The sequence below is a fragment of the Heterodontus francisci genome, chromosome 13 (assembly GCF_036365525.1).
Source record: "Heterodontus francisci isolate sHetFra1 chromosome 13, sHetFra1.hap1, whole genome shotgun sequence".
Classification (NCBI taxonomy): domain Eukaryota; kingdom Metazoa; phylum Chordata; class Chondrichthyes; order Heterodontiformes; family Heterodontidae; genus Heterodontus; species Heterodontus francisci.
Genome location: NC_090383.1, coordinates 95,187,353 through 95,209,914, shown reverse-complemented (window position 1 = coordinate 95,209,914; position 22,562 = coordinate 95,187,353). Strand labels below are relative to the sequence as shown.

Here is a 22,562-nt window from a genome sequence, read left to right as displayed (position 1 = left end):
CTGGGTGGGCAGACATTGCCTGTGGCCGTCAAGGTGCTTGGCACTGGAGAGCCATCCACCATCCCCATCCCTGGGTCTCTGCCTGTCCCCGAGGTTGTGTGGTCTCTTCTGCAAGGAGAAAAAGCAGAGAGCTATGAATGTTAGAAATGGCTTGCGTGGATAGGAGGAAAGTACATGGTGGAGGGTGACATGCAAGAAAGCGATAAGATGGGGGTGAGTGTTGGCTGTTCAGATGGGGATGTGAGGTGCCTGGAGAGAGAGGAATGAGTGGAGCTTCAAGGTGTATTCTGAGAAGTGCTGTGCAGGAAAATGCTGAGAAAGTCAGAGTGTGACCTTTCCTGCCCTCCTGAGGTCCTGGATCCTCTTGGTGTACCGTTTCCAGGTTGGAGGGAGCACACTCCTGCTGCTGATTTCCTTGGCCATGCACACCTGCTTAGCCTTTTCCTCCCATCCTTGTGAAAGATCACGTCACTGTAGTCCCTCTGATCTCACAACAGGACCTCCAGGTAAGCGTGAGAGACCCAAGGAGCAGCCTTTCCAATGTCTCCTCTCCATTCCTGTGGTTGTTCCAGCCTCAAAGATCCATGCACAGTTCAGCCATTCTGACCCCTGATGGAGTCATTTTAATTAGCTTCCTTTGACAGATCTGACTCGTGATCCTGCCTGCCCTCTCTGATTGTTCAGGGAACCTGGAAGTGGGGGATGCTAATGCCATGGCTGAGTTAAAGAACTACGGCAAAGCCTGCTTCTTCACAATTCGGGTTCCCAACCCCCTACTGGTCCCATTGTTTTGGCAAGGACACTGAGAGTTGAAAATTCCTGCACTATCTCCAAAATACCAGTAAAATTCTGTGATCCCATGTAATAAAAAAAAATAATCTGTCTTATTCAGGCACTATAAGATAGTGGCCTTAACTATGACCCATTGAATATACCTCTCTTTCCTTCCCTTTACCAGATTTAAACAAGTTTTTTCTACTTTGCAAGATACTTCCTGGGAAAATCATCTTCAGTGAAAGCTCATCCAATTTTTATGTTCTGTAGGAATGTGTATTTTACATGCAAATGATATAGCTATCTATATATATATGATGTTCTCTTGTAGTTTGTTAAAGGACATATTTCAACTGTGATCTCTGAAGGAAATCTTGGAATTCAACACAGATTATTTATAATGCTTTTCTTTACGATACCTGGGACTCCAATCATTTATTATGGCGATGAAATTGGTCTCAAAGACTACAAGGTAATCAGAACCCTACTGTTGCAATCAGATTATCATAATAATTTAAATAATGGGTTCATAACTTTGAAAAGTTAGGTGTGGTTTTAATGTTCCACTTTTCATAATAGACATCAACGCATCCCCTAATGCGGTGGGACAATTCCAAACATGCAGGATTCACTAAACATTTGCCTTGGATTACACAAGATTTGGACACTTACACACCCACTGTTTTGGTATGTATGCATATTTAGCATAATATGTTGTAATTAGTATAATATTGTAATGGCGCTAGTTGGCTCGAATACAAATTGGCAATCATACTTATAGCATCTGAGTTTAGACCCTGACTGGCATGTGTGTTAGGTTTACATCCTTAACTGTTTATCATGCCTAAAAATAAAAAAAATGGGCCTGTTTAATAAAAAAGGAGGCAAACCAAATGCAAAATACTGTATATGCTGTGTTATGAAAGTGTTTTCTCTTTTAAAATATTTTTTGAGGACTTGTGTTTTAGAATTGTGAAGATGGATTCATTTGAGACTGAAGGGGTTCCATGGGTGTGTTTTTTCAAGGGTCACTGGAAGGATTCTGTTTAAAAGCATTTACTGGGTGTCACATGTCTTTGGCTTAGTGAACAACAGGTGCCTTCTGACTATGGAAGTTGTTTACAAGACAAGTGACATGTCAAGATTTATGGTGTTCAAGAGTGGGTGTCATTTTTGAATACTGGACTGAATTTTATAAGCCACCCAACGTCGGGTGTCATGGCGGGGGTGCCCGTAAAATACTTCCAGGAGAGGCCCGCCAGGTGCTTCAATGCCGGGAAGGCCTCGCCCCATTTCACCGGCAGTGGCAAGGCCTCGGGGTGGCCCCCAGCACCTCCCCCCCCCCCCCCCCCCATGCCACTTGGTGGTGGAGTTTCCATTTAAATATTCAGATAAATGTATATTAATTGAGCAAACACTTACCTTGTCCCGACGGCCGTCCCATGCCAGTATTCTGGCTGGTGCCCAGAAGTCCTGTGCCGTCGGATCTCCACTCATTTGTTTTAGTTCCAGCTGAGGGGATGGTGGGAAGGGGTTGAGGGTTAAAGGGAATGAAGTTCAGAGGGAATGTTCAGCATCAGAATAAAAGTTTCTTTTGGTGGGATAGGGCAATTAATATATTGAGTACTCATTGTATGGGGGTGGGTGGGAGAGGGGATTCAAAGTGATATTGCCATTTTATTTTAGGTTTTCGCACACCAGGACCTTTGAAAATTTAAATGACATGTCAGGGCATGAAGCCCTTTAGAAATGCCGCGGGCACCGACACCTGCACGGTGGCGACGGGTGCCATTGCTGGGGAGGAAGCGCCCTCCCCCAATGACGTCATCGGGGGCAGCACTCCGCCCCCTCCATGTTCATGAGCTGCCGCGCGAAATATTGCAATGGTTCTGCAACGCAGCTCTTGCGCATGTATTGCGCACATTTTGAAGCTCAACAAGCTATAAAAATTCAGCCACTGTTTTGAGTCAGTTGGGTTTGTAGCCTGCTGAAAGAAACACCCAGCTCATCTTTTCTCCACATCTTTGAGAAATCCTGAGACTCAAGTGTAAGAAATAGAGAAACCGAAGCAGCATTTCTCCTGAGAAGTTTCTGGAAGACTTCCTCTCGACACCTCCTGAACAAGCTGCTTCTAAAAGATTCCAGTGACCCATCTATGTGTACTTGGATGCCAGACTGTATGCCATCTGGAACATAACATATCTTAATCCTTTTTCTTCAAGAATTAACAAGTACTTTGGCCAAAGCATCTTTATTATTTCCTTTAACTGGTGTGTGTGCGCGTGAGTATGTGTTAGGGATTTAGAAGGGAATATATATATATTTACCGTCGTATTTCAAACTGTGTGTTAATGCTTTATTTATCTTTATTTACTAAGTCTTGTTTGATAATAAATGAATACTTTTGTTGCTTATTAAAGAAACCTGGTTGGTGGATTTTATTCTGAAACTAAAATAGAGTATATAATTGGCTGAAACAAAAACAAGAAATGCTGGATTCACTCAGCAGGTCTGGCAGCATCTGTGGAAAGAGAAGCAGAGTTAACGTTTCGGGTCAGTGACCCTTCGAAGAAGGGTCACTGACCCGAAACGTTAACTCTGCTTCTCTTTCCACAGATGCTGCCAGACCTGCTGAGTGAATCCAGCATTTCTTGTTTTTGTTTCAGATTTCCAGCATCCGCAGTATTTTGCTTTTATTATATAATTGGCTGCATCGGTAACTGGGTACACATTTAAATATGTATTGTGACCCGTGGAGAAGTGGAAGTAGAGAAAGATAGTGCACTCCTCCTGTCTTGGTCATAACATATAATAGGGGGATCTTTGCAGGATAACCCAAAGCCGCGATGTTCAATTGTAAGTGGGGTAATAATAATTGAAAAGGGGAAAAGGGAAACACCAGGTTTCTTGTGCATTAGAGTAACGTTTACACTACTAGAATGGCTTGGTCAGTTGCTACAACCTTTCTGGGAGGGAAGACTTATCCCTGAGTGATTTGAAAAACTTTACAAAGGTTAGGCTAAAGGAATCAGCAGAAAAGTTGGCATTAGAGTTAAAACCAGGGGCTAAGAAAGCAGACAGAATTGAGCAAATAGCACAGCATTTGAAATTGGAAGAAGGAAAAGGCAATCCAGATCATAGTTCAGCTGAATAAGCTAGGATTCAGATACAGATGAAGCAGATTGAACAGGAAAGAGAATTGGAAACAAAAAAACTTGAACTTGAACAGGAAAAAGAAATGCAAAAACTTGAACTAAATTTCACTCCCTCCATGTAGAGAACCAGAAGGTTTCAACAGCCAGACAGGCAGCTAATATCATTGATGATTACAAGTTTATTTACAAGCCCAAACCCTTTGTCTGCCATCCCCAAAAACCCGAGAAGGATAGAAGGTGGGAGGGTGAAAGGAAGGCAAATAGCTGGGGACAAGAAGAGACAGCTGGGATGCCTCAGAATATTTTTCTCAGGCCAGAAAGGAAGCTGCTGAGAGTGGTAGTGAGGTCCGAAAGCCTTAATATTTCCATTGCCACAAGGTGGGACACATTCATGAAGAATGCTGGGAGTTGCGAGGTAAACCCACAGGACTTATTGGGGTACACGAGGCCAATGAAGAGAAAGTGGCCCTGACCGAGAGCACGACAGATCAAGTTATAGCTCTGACTGCAACTGTATTGCCAAGTAGAAAAACCGCTGTGAGTGCAGGGGACGTGAACAAGATGCCTGAGAGTTATAGGGAATTATTGTCAAAAGGAAAAGTAACTCCTCATCCCTCAAATGTGGCAGGTAAACCTAGTTATGCTTAGGGATATAGAAGCCACCCAAACTCTTCTGCAGGGGAAAGGCCTATCTTTTTCACCAGAAAGCGCATTGAATGCCAAGGTTTCAGTGAATGGTATCGGCAGGGAGTATATACCCGCACTTTTGTATCGGGTGTACCTAGAGTGTGACCTAATGTCTGGAACGGTGATTGTAGGAGTTGTCCATAGTTTGCCTATAGATGGAGTTTACCTACTCCTGGGGAACGATTTGGCCGGAGCAAAGGTAGTAACTTCTCCAGTATTCACGGAAAGACCAAGTGAAGTTAAAGAGACAACAGTTGCAGGAAAAGGTTCCAGGAATTTTTCCTTCCTGTGTAGTGACCCGAGCAATGGCTAAACAAGTTCCACTGTCGGAGGTCAAATTGGCACCACAGATAGCTGAAACTTTCTTTGGGGATTTGGATAATCTGAAGGAAATTTTCAGTAAGTCTTCTCTGATCAAGGCTCAGCAAGATGATCCAGAGTTAAGTAAAGTGGCACAATCAGCTCTAACTGATGCTGAAGCAAAGGGAATTCAGAAGGCTAATATATTAAAAATGGGATTCTGATGAGGAAGTAGAGACCTCCTCACTGACTTGTGGATGAAGAATGGACGGTGGTTCACCAGAAAGTGGTACCGCCCAAGTATCGCCGGGAAATATTCAGGTTAGCGCATGAAATTCCTATAGCAGGACATGTGGGGTTCCGGAAGACCCAATTACATATAAGTCAACATTTTTACTAGCCAGGTCTTGACAAGGACGTGGTGCAGTTTTGTAAAACATGCCATACGTGCCAGATTGTGGGAAAATTAACCTGCCATAAAATCTGCATCTCTAATTCCCATACCAGTTTTTGGGGAACCATTTAGTAGGGTATTGGTAGACTGTGTGGGACCTTTACTGAAAACGAAAGCAGGACATCAATATATACTCACTATCATGGATATGGCTACTCGGGTCCCAGAGGCCATTCCCTTGAGAACAATTTCTGTTCAGGTAGTGGTGGAGAAGTTAACTCAGTTCTTCACTTGATGTGGCTTACTGATTGAGATTCAGTCGGATCAAGGTTACAATTTTATGTCTAAAATTTTTCAGCAAGTTATAGGTAATCTGGGTATAACACATTTAATGTCTTCAGCCTACCACCCACAGATACAAGGGGCTTTAGAAATCTACTATCAGGCCCTGAAAACGATGTTCAGGGCATACTGTCATGAATTGGGATAAACATGATTGGGATAAACGGTTGGAATTTCTTTTGTTTGCTACTGGGGATTCACCTAACGATTCTATCGGTTTTAGTCGTTTTGAGTTAGTTTATGGACATGAGGTAAGAGGTCCTCTGAAACTAATCAAAGAAAAGTTTTTAGAACAGAGGGACGAATCTTCTGTGTTAGATTATGTATCCGCATTCCAGGAACGGCTCACGAGAGCCTGCAAAGTGGCTCAGGAACACCTGAAAGCTTCCCAAACAACCATGAAGAAATGGGCAGACAAGCATGCCAAGACCCGAGCATTTCAACCAGGGGATGAGGTGTTAGTATTACTTACTGTCTTTACAGGGTGAACCACTGAAAGCAGTGGACCATATAGAGTAGTCAAAAGGATTGGTAAAGTAAATTATTTGATTGACGCCTGAGATCACCGGAAAAAGAATCGGCTGTGTCACATCAATATGTTGAAACAATGTCATTGCCTGGAGGTAGATAAGCTAGCACTGGTAAGTCAGGAATGATAAAAGGGATAGTGAGGATGAGGCAGAAGGAGGCCTAGACAATTCTCACATTGAACCTCCTACTATCTGGTTAGCTAATACTGAATTGTTAGGGAGACTAGACACTATGCTTTCATATTTAGATGCAGAACAAGAGGACCTAATAAGGCTACTCACAGCATTTAAAGGAGTCTGTAGGGACAAACCAGATATACAACCTTAGCCATACATGATGTGGATGCAGGAGAATCCTCTCCTATAAAACAGCATCCTTATCACTTAGGTCCAGAGAAACAAGCCCAGGTGAAAGCAGAAATATAATACATGTTAGAAAACCACCTAATTGAACCCATTCAAAGCTGCTGGAGGTCCCCAGTCGTGTTAGTGCATAAGGCTGATGGTTCAACTAGATTTTGCACAGACTACATGAAGGTTAATGCAGTAACAAAGGCAGAGTCCTACCCAATTCCTCGCTTGGAAGACTGTATTGACAGAGTGAGCAGTGCCACATTTCTACCAAAATAGATTTGTTAAAGGGATACTGGTAGGTTCCTTGAACACCCCAAGCTAAAGAAATATTGGCCTTTGTCACACCAGACGGTCTTTTCCAATGCCGAGTGATGCCATTTGGGCTAAATATGCCCCAGCAATCTTTCAGAGATGAATGAAACAAGTGGTCGCTAGTGTTCCTGACTGTGTGGTTTACCTTGATGTTGTGATGGTATATTGTGACACTTGGAAGAACCACTTGGAACAACTGAAAGCTCTGTTTACAAAATTATAGTCGGCTGATCTGGTGATAAACGTTGCCAAAAGAGAATTTGCAGAAGTGCGGGTATCCTATCTTGGGCATATAGTAGGACAAGGACAAGTGTTGCCAAGAACAGCAAAAGTACAAGCAGTAAAGGATTTCCCTGCCCCGAAGACTAAATGAGAAATCAAGAGGTTTTTGGGAATGTGTGGTTCCTACCATAGGTTTATACCAAATTTTAGTACTATAGCTGCTCCACTGACGGATTTTCTACAAAAAAAAGAAAGCCAAGATATTGTGGTCAGGAGAGTGCCAAGCATCTTTTGAGAGGCTGAAAGCCATTGTGACCAATGAACCAGTGTTGGCTGCCCTAAATTTCACTAAGCCTTTCAAGGTAGAAATTGATGCTAGTGACCTGGGGTCAGTCCAGTCCTGTTATAAGACGATGGATCGGGCTTAGAAAGGCCAGTGGGATACTTTTCCAAAAAGCTAATCAACACCAAAAGAGACACTCAACTGTGGAAAAAGAAAACCCGGGCTTACTACTAGCTCTTAAGCATTTTGAAGTCTATGTCCGCCAAGACTATAGAGAGACACTGGTATATACTGATCATAACCCCCCAGCTTTTGTGGAAAAATTCAAAAAACAGAATGCCAGACTATTTCGATGAAGTTTAGTATTGCAACCTTATCACTAAATGATTATCCACATTGTGGGGAAAAACAATGAAATTATTGATGGTTTGTCAAGAATTTAACCTTGCTTTGAGTTATCTGAGTACAAAGATGGTACAGGGCATAACTGTATTAGCTACAGATAAAGAGTGAATGAGAATGAGTATATAAATATGTTTTAATATTTTCATCTTTTATATTTCCATACTTTGTAATCTAATGCATTTAAAAATAGTGTTTCATTCCTCCAAGGATGGAGGTTTTATGAAAATACTTTACATTTTTTTTTGAGGATTCGTATTTTAGAATCATGGACATTGGTTTATTTGGGAAAACTGAAAGGACTCTGGATGTTTTTTTACAAGGGTCACCGAGAGGTCTTGTTTGAAAGCAACCATTACTGGAAATCACATGCCTTAAGCTCAATAAACAACAGAAACCTTGGTGACTTGGGGGAAATGTTTACAGAGAAGTGTCATGTCAAGATTTATGAGGGAGGAGTTGGTTTCGCTCTGAGATATTGTTTTGGTTCAGTTGGGGTGTGGACTGTGTTGAAAAGCAGTTGGAGATCAACCTGCCAAGGGAGAAACACCCAGCTGATCTTTCCTGCACCTCTCTAAGAGACCAGTGAGAACTGCAGTCTATCTGCTCCTCTTTCTCTACCTCTTTGAAAAACCTGCGAATCCAGAGTGGGATAACTGAAACCCCTGATGTCACATATCTCTTGGAAACTCTCCAGACTACTTCCCGACATTTCCAGAACGAACTGCTCCAGAAAAGATCCCAGTGATCCATCTCCATATATCTGGATGCCAGACCAAAAGGGGAAACTGCCATCTTTCCATATCTTCTCTTTTCTCTTTAAGTATTAACAAGCCTTTGGCCAAAGTATTCACTTTTTGTTTTGTTTTTTTGTAAAAGAGCTCTGCAGAGAAAACCTCTTTATTTTTCAATTAACTGGTTTGTGTGTGTGGGGGTGGGGGGGTTGGCGGTGCAGCGGGGAGGGGGGTGGTATTAGTTAAAGGGAACTGTCACATTGTTACAAAAGTGCCTCTTTTGTTAAATATATTTTTTGAGGATTAATTTTTGAAAGATTGAAGAAATGTTAAATATGAGGTTTTCAAAGAGGGTCATGTAAAGACTTTGAAATGGCATTTCATTCCTCCAAGCATGGAGGTGTTATGCAAGTGTTTCCATTTTTAACATTCTTTGAGGACTTGTGTTTTAGAATTGTGGAGATGGATTCATTTGAGACTGAAGGGATTCCATGGATGTGTTTTTTTAAAAAGAGTCACTGGAAAGATTCTGTTTAAAAACAATATTTACTGGATGTCACATGTCTTCAGCTAGGGGAGTTGTTTACAAGAGAAGTGACATGTCAAGATTTATGGTGCTCAAGAGTGGGTTTCATTTTTGAATACTGTTTTGAGTCAGTTGAGTTTATAGCCTGCTGAAAGAAGCACCCAGCTCATCTTTTCTCCACCTCTTTGAGAAACCCTGAGACTCAAGCGTAAGAAACAGAGAAACCAAAGCAGCATTTGCTTTTCTGAATGGAGGGCTGTGACTAGTGGTGTTCCGCAGGGATCAGTGCTGGGACCTTTGCTGTTTGTAGTATCTATAAATGATTTGGAGGAAAATGTAGCTGATCTGATTAGTAAGTTTGCGGACGACACAATGGTTGGTGGAGTTGCGGATAGTGATGAGGATTGTCAGAGGATACAGCAGGATATAGATCGGTTGGAGACTTGGGCGGAGAAATGGCAGATGGAGTTTAATCCGGACAAATGTGAGGTAATGCATTTTGGAAGGTCTAATGCAGGTGGGAAGTATACAGTAAATGGCAGAACCCTTAGGAGTATTGACAGGCAGAGAGATCTGGGTGTACATGTCCACAGGTCACTGAAAGTGGCAACGCAGGTGGATAAGGTAGTCAAGAAGGCATACGGCATGCTTGCCTTCATCGGTCAGGGCATAGAGTATAAAAATTGGCAAGTCATGCTGCAGCTGTACAGAACTTTAGTTAGGCCACACTTAGAATATTGCGTGCAATTATGGTCGCCACACTACCAGAAGGACTTGGAGGCTTTGGAGAGGGTACAGAGGAGGTTTACCAGGATGCTGCCTGGTCTGGAGGGCATTAGCTATGAGGAGAGGTTGGATAAACTCGGATTGTTTTCACTGGAACGACGGAGGTGGAGGTGCGACATGATAGAGGTTTACAAAGTTATGAGTGGAATGGACAGAGTGGATAGTCAGAAGCTTTTTCCCATGGTGGAAGAGTCAGTTACTAGGGGACATAGGTTTAATGTGAGAGGGGCAAAGATTAGAGGGGATGTGCGAGGCAAGTTCTTTACACAGAGGGTGGTGAGTGCCTGGAAATTGCTGCCGGAGGAGGTGGTCGAAGCAGGTAGGATAGAGACGTTTAAGAGGCATCTTGATAAATACATGAATAGGATGGGAATAGAGGGATACGGTCCCCGGAAGTGCAGAAGGTTTTAGTTTAGGCAGGCACCAAGATCGGCGCAGGCTTGGAGGGCTGAATGGCCTGTTCCTGTGCTGTACTATTCTTTGTTCTTTGTTCTCCTGAGTAGCTTCTGAAAGACTTCCTTGCAACATCCCGTTAACGAACTGCTTCTGAAAAGATCCCAGTGACCCTTCTACATGTACTTGGACACCAGATTGTATGCCATCTGGAACATAACATATCTTATCCTTTTTCTTCAAGAACTTTGGCTAAAGCATCTTTATTTTTTCCTTTAACCAGTGTGTGTGTATGTGTTAGGTATTTAGAAGGGAATATATATGTTGTCATGCTGGGCCGCCACCTGCCAAGAATGAGGCATAATGATTTCACCTTATGCACATTAAATTTCAAATTGTTGCTAGGAAGAAGAGAAGGCCTGTTACAAGGGCTGCTAGACACTTAGCTGGAGGACATTTGCATACCAGTAGGGACAAGAGAGGTTACTTCCTTTATCCACTTTTCCTGAAATGGACTTTAATCATCAGGTATTGTGTGTAAGAGGAGACATTCCAGGGTCTGCTAGGACAAGAGAATCCACAAACACAGAAGTGGTGATACCAGTTGGTCATGTGACTAATCTGCTGGCCAACTTGGGGAGTTGTTTTGAATTGCATAGACAGTTTGAACTCAGGGAGACTGTTTGCTCCTGGGCTGAGAAGACTGCTCCTGTCTGCTCCCATCTCTTTATCACAAGCCTCTGGGCCCACTGAAGACATGTGTGTTAGTACCGGAAGCCTATCGCCAAAAGTTTAGAACTCTCAAAAAGCAAGTTGATCAAACTTACCTGGAGTTTGAGGGAAATAAGCAGATGGCTTTTGACCAGTGGCTGAGGGCTCCTAAAGTACAGCTCAGCTATGGAAATCTCAGAGAAGTAATTTTGCTAGAGGAATTTAAAAACTCTCTCCCACTCTCGATCAAGACACATGTAGAGGAATAGAAGGCTCATGGAGCCCGGCAAGCCGCAGTTCTGACCGATGAGTTCGCTCTCATTTATAAGTCGGTTTCCCAGGGGAAAACCTTTCCGAATCACCACCATTTATCCGAAAAGGACAAAGGGTGGGAAGGTGATAGAAGCCCAAGCAGTCCTGGAAGGAAAAGAAAAACACAGGGTGTTCTCCTCCAGCCAAAAAGGAAGGGGCTGTAAGGAGGATTGAGAGCCGGAGACCTGTGTGCTTCCATTGTAATAAAGCAGGGCATTTAAGAGGTGACTGCTGGAAACTAAAGGAAAAACCTGTAGGGTTAATCAGGGCACACCCACTCATTGAAGGCAGGAACCTGATAGAAAGCACAGCAGAACAAGCTGTAGTTTTAACTGCAGTGAGAGTGAGACCAGGAAGCTTACGGCTGCTAGTGTAGGAACATTTAATAGGATTCCTGAGGGTTATCAGGGTTTTGCGTCTGAAGGGAGAGTAACCCCATACCCCTCAAGTGGGGCAAGCAAGCCCATAGTATTCCTCAGGGACAGAGGGGCCACTAAATCCGTTTCACTGGGAAAAGGCCTGACCTTTCCCCCAGAGAGTGCAGTAAACTCCAGAATGGCGGTGAATTGTATTGGAGGGCAGGGTATGCCTGTACCTTTACACAGGGTGCACTTGGAGTGCGACCTAGTTTCAGGACCGGTTACCGTAGGGATTGTCCCTGGTTTGCCTGTGGACGGGATTGACCTGCTCCTAGGTAATGATCTGGTGGGGCTGAAGATGGTAGCCCCCACAATAGTGAAAGATCGCGGGAGGTCAGAGAGACAGGGCAATGGCAGGAGACGATCGCCTGCAGTGTCCCTGAATGTGTAGTGAATCAGACCATGAACAAACCAGCTCCCCAGAGGAGGCTGAATTGGCACTGCAGGCAGATGACCATGAGGTCTGTCTGTCTGAGACTTTCTTTGGAAAATTAGGAGACCCAGAGAATGCAATAAATGGATTTTCCCTAGCTGAGGCTCAGTGAGCCGACCCAGTATTGCGAGAGTTAGCACAGGCTGCCCAGTCTGAAAGTGCAGCAGAGAGAGTCCCTGATAGTTACTATTTAAAGAATGAGGTACTGATGAGGAAATGGACTCCTCCTCAGAGGAGAGCAAGGAGTGGACAATTGTTCACCAGTTAGTGGTGCTGCAGAGGTACCGGGGAGAAATATTAAGAAGGCCCCATGAGACGACAATGGCTGTACATGCCAGTATACGAAAGGTCAAAGCCCGCATAAGACAGCAATTTGACTGGCCAAAACTCCACAAGGACGTGGTGGAGTACTGCAGGAGTTACCACATGTGCCAGGTTGAGGGGAAACCCCAACCTACAATGAAACCTGCACTCCCAAGTCCTGTACTGATGTTAGGAGGACCCTCCAGCAGAGGGCTGGTGAACCCCCACTGAGAACAAAAGAGGGCGGCGCAGTGGTTAGCACTGCAGCCTCACAGCTCCAGCAACTTGGGTTCGGTTCTGGGTGCTGCCTGTGCGCAGTTTGCAAGTTCTCCCTGTGACCGTGTGGGTTTCTGCCAGGTGCTCCAGTTTCCTTCCACAGCCAAAGACTTGCAGGTTGATAGGTAAATTGGCCATTGTAAATTGCCCCTAGTGTAGGTAGGTGGTGGGGATGTGGTAGGGAATATGGGATTCATGTAGGATTAGTATAAATGGGTCGTTGTTGGTCAGCACAGACTCAGTGGGCCAAAGGGCCTGTTTCAGTGCTGTATTTCTCTATGACTCTCACTCTAGGACAGGCTGGCGAAAGGGAAGGGGGGAAAGTGACCAAGAGAGCAGGTTAAAGGAAGTCCAGGAGGAACCCCGGATGAAAACCCCTATTATCTGATCAGCCCACCCGGAATAATTTGAAAAGTTAGACCCCACATCCTCCTGTGTAAATGCAGGCACTAGAAGCACCACACCTGGGTTGCCAACAGCATTTACAGGAACCTGCATTGGAAAAAGAAAGACCTCTCAGGGGCAGAGAAACCATGAGGGTGATGCCTCACCTAGTCAAAGTGCTGCAGTAGAGTCTGCACAAACTCCTGCAGGCAGGAGTGTCCCAGAGGACAAAGGGGAGATTAGCAAAGTATCCTCGCCCACAGTCAGAAAAAAGAGAACCACCCATCCTCTAAAGTCAAAAGCCTTCGCATAACTCAGCAAAGCACTGAGAGTTCAGGATAGACCCACCCACTGCTGACTCTCCTGAGCAGAAAATTGCAACTTAAGACTAATTAAATCTAACCCTCCCCCTTTTGCAGATCTCAATGGGAACAAAGACCCTAGGCAATCATGGAAATAGGCAAACTGAACAAAAATTTCCCCAAAGAACCACATGTTCATCGGGATTCCAAAAAAGGGGTAGTTAAAGCAGCACTGCCACCGAAAAGACAGGCTGTAATAAGTTTTAGAATTTATGAATGAATGTGAATGAATGAGATGGAGAGACATGTGTGTCTTTTTCCTGTACCTTATATTTTCTGTCTCGACCCTTTTTAAAATCGCATTTCATTCTGCTGGGTGAGAAGGTGTCATGCTGGGCCCCCACCTGCCAAGAATGAGGCATGTTAATTTTGCCATATGGACATTAAATTTCAAATTGTTGCTGGGAGAAAGAGAAGGCCTGTTACAAGGGCTGCTACACACTTGGCTAGAGGACATTTGCATACCAATAGGGACAAGAGAGGTTACTTCCCTTATCCACTTATTCTGAAATGGACTTTGATGATCAGGTGTGTAAGAGGAGATATTCCAGGGTCTGCTAGGACAAGAGAATCCATAAATAGATTACCCATAAACATTTATCAACCATCAAAGTGCAGCTGGTGTGCAATCACAAAAAGATGTTTATACAAGTGTGCCGGATTCATGAACATCTGCCATGATCCTTTTGTCCTGCAGCAGACCATTCTCCCTGATCTCTTCACACCTCAAAGCAGCCTTACTAGCTGGCTGCTCAGAGACCAGGGATACCCAATTAAAATGTGGCTGATGGCACCCATGAGGAACCCAACGAATGAGGCCCAGGAGCAATAGAATGAAAGCCGCATGACAACTAGATATGTAATTGAGCAAACCATCGGCATACTGGAGATGTGCTTCTCATGTCTGGGCACATCTGGAGGCATCCTTCAATATGTACCAGCCTGGGTGTCTAGAATGGTCATGATGTGCTGTGCTCTGCACAATATTGCACAACAACAAAGTTTGGATCTGCAGGAGAAACAAGACACAGAGCACAGAGCCTCTTCAGACGATTCTGAGGAGGTGGAGAAGGAGGGAGATCACAAAGAGGCTAAGGCACCAGCAGCAGCGCAAATTTCTGCCTGAGATTCCCTCATTATTGCAAGTGCCACATAGGTTCCAACGGTCCATCATGTGACAGCCACATGCAAAAGCCACTTCCACCCCACCTTGCAAACAATGAGTATCCCTTTCCCAGCCCTGCATTGTTCAGTGTCAGTTCTTCTTTTATTCATCACAGTGGGAATGGTAGTATAGTTATGTTACTGGCTAGTAATCCAGAGCCTGTACTGGAGACATGAGTTCAAATTCCATCAGAGCAGCTGGGGAATTTAAATTCAATTAATTAAATAAATTTGGAATAAAAAGTTACTATCAGTAATGTTATAAAAATCCACCTAGTTCACGAATGTCCTTTAGGGAAGGAAATCTGCATTCTTACCTGGTTTGGCCTACATATGACTCCAGATCCACAGCAATGTGGTTTACTCTTAACTGCCCTCTGAAATGGCCTAGCAAGCCACTCAGCTGTATCAAACCACTACAAAAAGGTGGAATAAGAATGAAATGGACAGATCGCCCTGCATCGACCTAGGCACCAGACATGACAAAGGCACACCCAGCTCAGTCTACCCAGCAAAGTTCACTTCATTAACTTTTTTTTATTAATTCATGCAATGTAGGCATCACTGACAATACCACCATTTATTGCTCATCCCTAATTGCCCTTGAGAAGGCGGTCTTGAGCCGTTGCAGTCCATCTGGGGAAGGTATAACCACAGTGCTCACAGGGAGGGAGTTCCAGGATTTTAAACCAGTGACAATGAAGAAACTGCGATGTATTTCTAAGTCAGGACGATGTGTGACTTGGAGGGAAATTTGCAGATGCTGGTTTTCCCATGCGTCTGCTTCTCTGTTCTTCTAGGTGGTAAAGGTCTCAGGTTTGGAAGGTGCTATCATAGGAGTCTTGGTGAGTTGCTCCTGTGCATCTTGTAGATGGTACACCCTGCAGCCACTGTGTGGCCTCTGGTAGAGGAAATAAATATTTAAGGTGGTGAATGGGGTGCTAATCGAGCGGCTACTTTGTTCTGGATGGTGTCAAGCATTTTCCGTGTTCTTGGAGCTGCACTCATCCAGGTAAATGGGGAGTATTCTATCACATTCCTGATTTGTGCCTTGTAGATGGTGAACGGTCTTTGGGGAGTCAGGAGGCACTGAATCCCCAACCTCTGACCTGCTCCTGTAGTCACAGATGTATGTGGCTGGTCCAGTTAAGTTTATGGTCAATGGTGACCCGCAGGATGTTGATGATGGGGGAATTCAGTGATGGTAATGCCGTTGAATGTCAAAATGAAATGGTTGGGTTCTGTCTTGTTGGAGATGGTCATTACCTGGCACTTCCATGCCACTAATGCTATTTGCCACTTGTCAGCCCAATCTTGAATGTTATCCAGGGCTTGCTGCATGCAGGCATGGACTACTTCATTATCTGAGGATTTGCGAATGGAACTGAATGCAATACAATCATCAGTGAACATCCCCATTTCTGATCTTATGATGGCAGGAAGGTCATAATGAAGCAGCTGAAGATGGTCGGGCCTAGGATACTGCCCTGAGGAACTCCTGCAGCGATATCCTGGGGTTGAGATGATTCTCCTCCACAACTATGTTCTTTTGTGCTAGGTATGACTCCAGCCAATGGAGAGCTTTCCCCCCTTATTCACATTGACTTAAATTCTACGGGCGCTCTTGATGCCACATTCGGTCAGATGCTGCCTTGATGTCAAGGGCAGTTACTCTCACCTCATCTCTGGAATTCAGCTCTTTAGTGCTTGTTTGAACTAAGTCTGTAATGAGGGCTGGAACCACGTGTACTGGCAGAACCCAAACTGAACGTCGATGAGCAGGTTATTGGTGAATAAGTGCTGATTGACAGCACTGCCAATGACACCTTCCTGATGATGATTGAGATGGGGAGGTATTTGGCAGTCTGCTTTTTGTGGACAGGGCATACCTGGGCAATTTTCCACATTGTAGGATAGATGACAGTGCTGTAGCCTTACTGGAACAGATTGGCTAGAAGAGCAGATAATTATGGAGCAAAAGTCCTCAGCACTACAGGCGGGATGTTGTCAAGGCCCATAACTGCATCTAATGTACTCAGACATTTCTCAATATCAAGTGAAGTGAATTGAATTGGCTAAAGATTGACATCTGTGATGCTGGGGACCTGAGGAGGAGACCGAAACAAATCATCCATGCTGTAGTTCTGGCCAAAGATGGTTGCAAACACATCAGCCTTTCTTTTTGCATACCGTGCTGGGCTCCACCATCATTGGGCCTCCTTCTCCGGTTTGCTGTTTAAGACTGCAGGGCTTGGAACTAATCTGTTGGTTGTGGGATTGCTGAGCTCTGTAGCATTCTGTCGATAACATCAGGGGGCTGCACTGAGTGTGAAGAAGGGAGTTTGGTAAGTGAGTGGATTTTAAGGGTTAATTGCTCAAGACTAGTTTTTGTTTTGTTTACAGGTTTCGGAACTTGAGCAGCGGCTGGAGTCTCTGTCATGCATCTGCGAGGCAGAGGACTGTGTGGATAGCATGTTTAGGGAGGTGGTCACACCGCAGGTTAGGAGCATGCAGGCAGAGAGAAAATGGTTGACCACCACGCTGTCTAGAAGAACCAGGCAAGCAGTGCAGGAGTTCCAAATAGTAGTGGTAGTGTGGGGCATGGTATTAATCAGGAAATTAGAGAAGCATGTAGCATGGGTAATACAGTAATCATAGGTGACTTTAATCTCCAAATAGACTGGGTAAACCTAATGAGCACTAATGCTGTGGAGGACGACTTTCTGCAGTATGTTAGGGATGGTTTACTAGAGCAGCATGTTGAGAAACCGACTAGAGAACAGGCTATTTTAGATCTAGTATTATGTAATGAGAAAGAGCTAATTAATAATCATGTTGTAAAAGAACCTTTAGGGATGAGTGGCCGTAATATGATAGAATTTTACATTATGTTTGAAATTGACATAGTTCAATCTGAAGCCAGGGTATTAAATTTGAACAAAGGAAATTATGAAGGTATGAGGGGCAAATTGGCTGCAGTGGATTGGGAAAATACATTAAACGGTATGACATTGGCAATGGATAGTCTTTAAAGAAATATTACATAGTTTACAGCAACTATACATTCCTTCAAGGCACAAAAACCCCAAAAGTAAAGGCAGTCAACCATGGATAACAAAGGAAGTTAAGGATTGTATAAGATTAAAGGAAAAGGCCTATAAAGTTGCCAGAAATAGTAGAAAACCTGAGGATTGGGAGGATTTTAGAACACAGCAAAGGAGGGTGAAGAAACTTATAAAGAAAGGGAGAACAGAATATTAATGTAAGCTAACAAAAAATATTAAAACGGACTGTAATAGCTTCTATAGGTACGTAAAAAGGAAACTTTGGCTGAGACAAATGTAGGTGCATTACAGGCAGAGTCAGGAGAATTTATAATGGGGAACAGAGAAATGGCAGAGAAGCTAAATGATTACTTTGTGTTTGTCTTCGCTGAGGAAGATACAAGAAATCTCCCATAATTTGAGATCCAAGGGATGAGGGAGAATGAGGAATTGAAGGAAATTAGTATTAGTAAGAAGGCTGCATTGGAGAAATTAATGGGGCTGAAGTTAGATAAGTCCCCAGGACTTGATATTCTACATCCCAGAATTTTGAAAGAGATAGTGGATGCATTGGTGAACATCTTCCAAAATTCTATAGATTCTGGAGTGGTTCCTACAGATTGGAAGGTATCAAATGTCACCACACAATTTAAAAAGGGAGGGAGGGAGAAAACAGGGAATTACAGACCTGTTAGGCTTACATGGGAAAATGCTGGAATATATTCTAAGCGATGTGATAAATGGACACTTGGGTAATAATGATCTGATTGGGCAGAGTCAACATGGCCTGCGACGCCCACATCCCATGAAAGAATTTTAAAAAACATGGATTTATGAATGGGAAATCATGTTTGACGAACCTGTTGGAGTTTTTGAGGATATTACTACAGAATTGATAAAGGGGAGTTGGTGGATGTGGTATACTTGGATTTTCAGAAGGTTTTTAATAAAGTCCCCCGCAGGAGGTTGGTTGGCAAAATCAAAGCACGTGGGATAGGAGGTAATATACTGGCATGGATTAAGGATTGATTAAGGCAGAAAGTAGTAGGAATAAACAAAACCTGCAAAGGAAAAGGAAACAAAATGGGGGAAGAAATTACAGTCTCAGATTGTTGAACTCATTGTTGAGTCTGGAAGGCTGTCACGTGTTTAATCAAAAGATGAGGCGCTGTTACTCAAGTTTACATTGAGCTTCATTGGAACGCTGCAGGAGGCTGGGGACAGAAAGGTCAGTGTAAGAGCAAGGTGGAGGATTAAAATGACAGGCAACCTGAAGCTCGGGATCATACTTGCGGACTGAACTGAGGTGTTCTGCAAAGTGGTTACCCAGTCCGCATCTCCCTGATGTAGAGCAGACTGCATTATGAGCAGTGAATACAGTATACTAAATTGAAGGAAGTAAATGTAAATCGCTGTTTAACCTGAAAGGAGTGTTTGGGGCATTGGTCAGCGAGGAGCGAGGAGATAAAAGGGCAGATGTTGCAATTCCTGTGCTTGCATGGAAAGGTGCCATGGCATGGGAAGGAGGTGTTGGGGGTGACTGAGGTGTGGAGGGAACTATCCCTTTGGAATGCTGTAACAAGGGGAGGAGATGATGTGTTTGGTGGTGGCATCATGCTGGTTGTGGTGGAAATGGCGGAGGATGATCCATTGAATATGGAATCTGGTGAGGTGGAAGGTGAGGACAGGAGGAACCCGATCATGGTTCCAGGAGGGAAGGAAAGTGGTGACAGCAGAAGCGTGGGAAATGGGACAGACACGGTTGTGCATGGTGGAGGGGAATCCTCAGTTGAGGAAAAAGGAAGACATACCAGAAGCGCTGGTATGGAAGGTTGATTCGTCAGAACAGATGCGACGGGGATGGAGAAACTGGGAGAATGGAATGGAGTCCTTACAGGAAGTAGGGTGTGAGGAAGTGTAGTTGAGGTATTTGTGGGAGTCATTGGACTTATGGGGAATATTTGTTGATAGCCAATCCCTGGAAATGGAGATACAGAAGTCAAGGAAGGGAAGGCATGAGTCAGAGATGGCCCACGTGTAGGTGAGAGAAGGGTGAAAATTGGAAGCAAACTTAATTAAATTTTCCATTTCAGGGAGCGAGCAGGAAATGGCATGAATGCAGCACTGAATGTGCAGAAAAAGAGGTGAGGGACTTGGCCCGAGTGGGACTTGAGCGAGGAATGTTCCACATATCCCAAAAAAAGACAGGCATAGCTACAACCTATGCGGGTACCCATAGCAGCACCTTTTATTTGGAGGAAGCGAATGGAGTTAAAGGAGAAGTTGTTCAATGTGGGAACAAGTTCAACCAGGCAGAGGAGAGTGAGAGGTGGATGGAGATTGATTGGGCCTCCATCAGGGAAGAAGCGGAGAGCCTTCAGACTATCCCTGGTGGGGGATGGAGGTGTAGAAAGATTGGATGTCCATGGTGAAGAGGAGACAGTTAGGGGCAGGAAATTGGAAACTAAAAAGTGACGGAGGGCCTCGGAAGAGTCATGGATGTGGTGGGAAGAGACCACACAAGGATAGAAACCAGTTGAGTGGGAGTAAATCCTGTCCAAAGAATCCTCTAATAATTTCCCTACCACTGACGTAAGGCTCACCGGCCTATAATTTCCTGGATTATCTTTGCTACCCTTCTTAAACAAAGGAACAACATTGGCTATTCTCCGGTCCTCTGGGACTTCACCTGTAGCCAATGAGGATGCAAAGATTTCTGTCAAGGCCCCAGCAATTTCTTCCCTTAGTATTCTGGGGTAGATCCCATCAGGCCCTGGGGACTTATCTACCTTAATGCTTTGCAAGACACCCAACACCTCCTCCTTTTTGATAATGAGATGACTGAGACTATCTACAGTCCCTTCCCTAGGCTCATCATCCACCGTCCTTCTCCTTGGTGAATACTGATGCAAAGTACTCATTTAATACCTCGCCCATTTCCTCTGGCACCACACATAGAGTCCCTTCTCTGTCCTTGAGTGGGCCAACCCTTTCCCTAGTTACCCTCTTGCTCTTTATATACGTATAAAAAGCCTTGGGATTTTCCTTAATCCTGTTTGCCAATGACTTCTCATAACCCCTTTTAGCCCTCCTGACTCCATGCTTAGGTTCCTTCCTACTGTCTTTATATTCCTCAAGGGATTCGTCTGTTCCTAGCCTTCCAGCCCTTACAAATGCTTCCTTTTTCTTTTTGACGAGGCTCACAATATCCCGCGTTATCCAAGGTTCCCGAAACTTGCCAAACTTATCCTTCTTCCTCACAGGAACATGCAGGTCCTGGATTATAATCAGCTGACGTTTGAAAGACTCCCACATGTCAGATGTTGATTTACCCTCAAACAGCCGCCCCCAATCTAAATTCTTCAGTTCTTGCCTAATATTGTTATAATTAGCCTTCCCCCAATTTGGCACCTTCACCCGAGGACTACTCTTATTCTTATCCACAAGTACCTTAAAACTTTTGGAATTATAGTCACTGTTCCTGAAATGCTCCCCTACTGAAATTTTGACCACCTGGCCGGGCTCATTCCCCAATACCAGGTCCAGTACGGCCCCATCCCTAGTTGGGCTATCTACGTATTGTTTCAAGAAGCCCTCCTGGATGCTCCTTCCAAATTCTGCCCCATCCAAGCCCCAAGCACTAAGTGAGTCCCAATCAATATAGGGGAAGTTAAAATCACCCACCACTACAACCCTGTTACCTTTACATCTTTCCAAAATCTGTCTACATATCTACTGCTCTACCTCCCGCTGGCTGTTGGGAGGCCTGTAGTAAACCCCCAACATCGTGACTGCACCCTTCCTATTCCTGAGCTCCACCCATATTGCCTTGCTGCATGACCCCTCCGAGGTGTCCTCCCGCAGTACAGCTGTGATATTCTCCTTAACAAGTCATGCAACTCCCCCACCCCTTTTACATCCCCCTCTATCCGGCCTGAAGCTTCTAAATCCTGGAACATTTAGCTGCCAATCCTGTCCTTCCCTCAACCAAGTCTCTGTAATAACAACAACATCATAGTTCCAAGTACTAATCCAAGCTCTTAAGTTCATCTGCCTTACCTATTATACTTCTTGCATTGAAACAAATGCACTTCAGACCACCAGTCCTGCTGTTCTCCGCAACATCTCCCTGCCTGCTCATCCTCTTAGTCTTACTGGCCTTATTTACTAGTTCCCCCTCATTTATTTCACTTGCTGTCCTACTGCTCTGGTTCCCACCCCCCTGCCGCACTAGTTTAAACCCTCCCGAGTGACACTAGCAAACCTCGCAGACAGGATATTTGTGCCCCTCCAGTTTAGATGCAACCCGTCCTTCTTGTACAGGTCCCATCTGTCCCTGAAGAGATCCCAATGGTCCAGATATCTGAAACCCTCCCTTCTACACCAGCTGTTCAGCCACGTGTTTATCTGCACTATCTTCCTATTTCTAGCCTCACTGGCACAGGGTGTGATCCCGAGATTACAACCCTAGAGGTCCTGTTTTTTAACTTTCTATCTAACTCCCTAAACTCCCCCTGCAGGACCTCATCACTCTTCCTGCCTATGTCGTTGGTACCGATGTGTACCACAACCTCTGGCTGTTCACCCTCCCCCTTCAGAATGCCCCCTGTCCGTTCAGAGACATCCTTGACCCTGGCATCAGGGAGGCACCATACCATCCTGGAGTCTCTTTCACGTCCACAGAAGCGCGTTTCTGTGCCCCTGACTATAGAGTCCCCTATAACTATTGCTCTTCTGCGCTTTGTCCCTCCCTGCTGAACAACAGTGCCAGCTGTGGTGCCACTGCTCTGGCTGCTGCTGTTTTCCCCTGATAGGCCAACCCCCCCAACAGTATCCAAAACGGTATACTTGTTAGAGAGGGGGATAGCCACAGGGGATTCCTGCACTGACTGCCTGCCCCTTCTAGCGGTCACCCATCTATCTGCCTGCACCTTGGGTTTAACCACTTCTCTAAAACTCC

The 22,562-nt window shown here is 44.5% G+C and overlaps 1 protein-coding gene across 1 annotated transcript in view; it reads left to right on the top strand.

Annotated features, from left to right (window-relative positions):
• The window catches only part of LOC137376721 (amino acid transporter heavy chain SLC3A2-like), a 170,180-nt gene that overhangs the window by 130,500 nt on the left and 17,118 nt on the right, over positions 1-22,562 (top strand). Inside the window, exons 4-5 of the mRNA XM_068045696.1 lie at positions 1,106-1,246; positions 1,354-1,461. Of these exons, the coding sequence (XP_067901797.1) occupies positions 1,106-1,246; positions 1,354-1,461 (249 nt within the window). The remainder of the gene's footprint in view (positions 1-1,105; positions 1,247-1,353; positions 1,462-22,562) is intronic.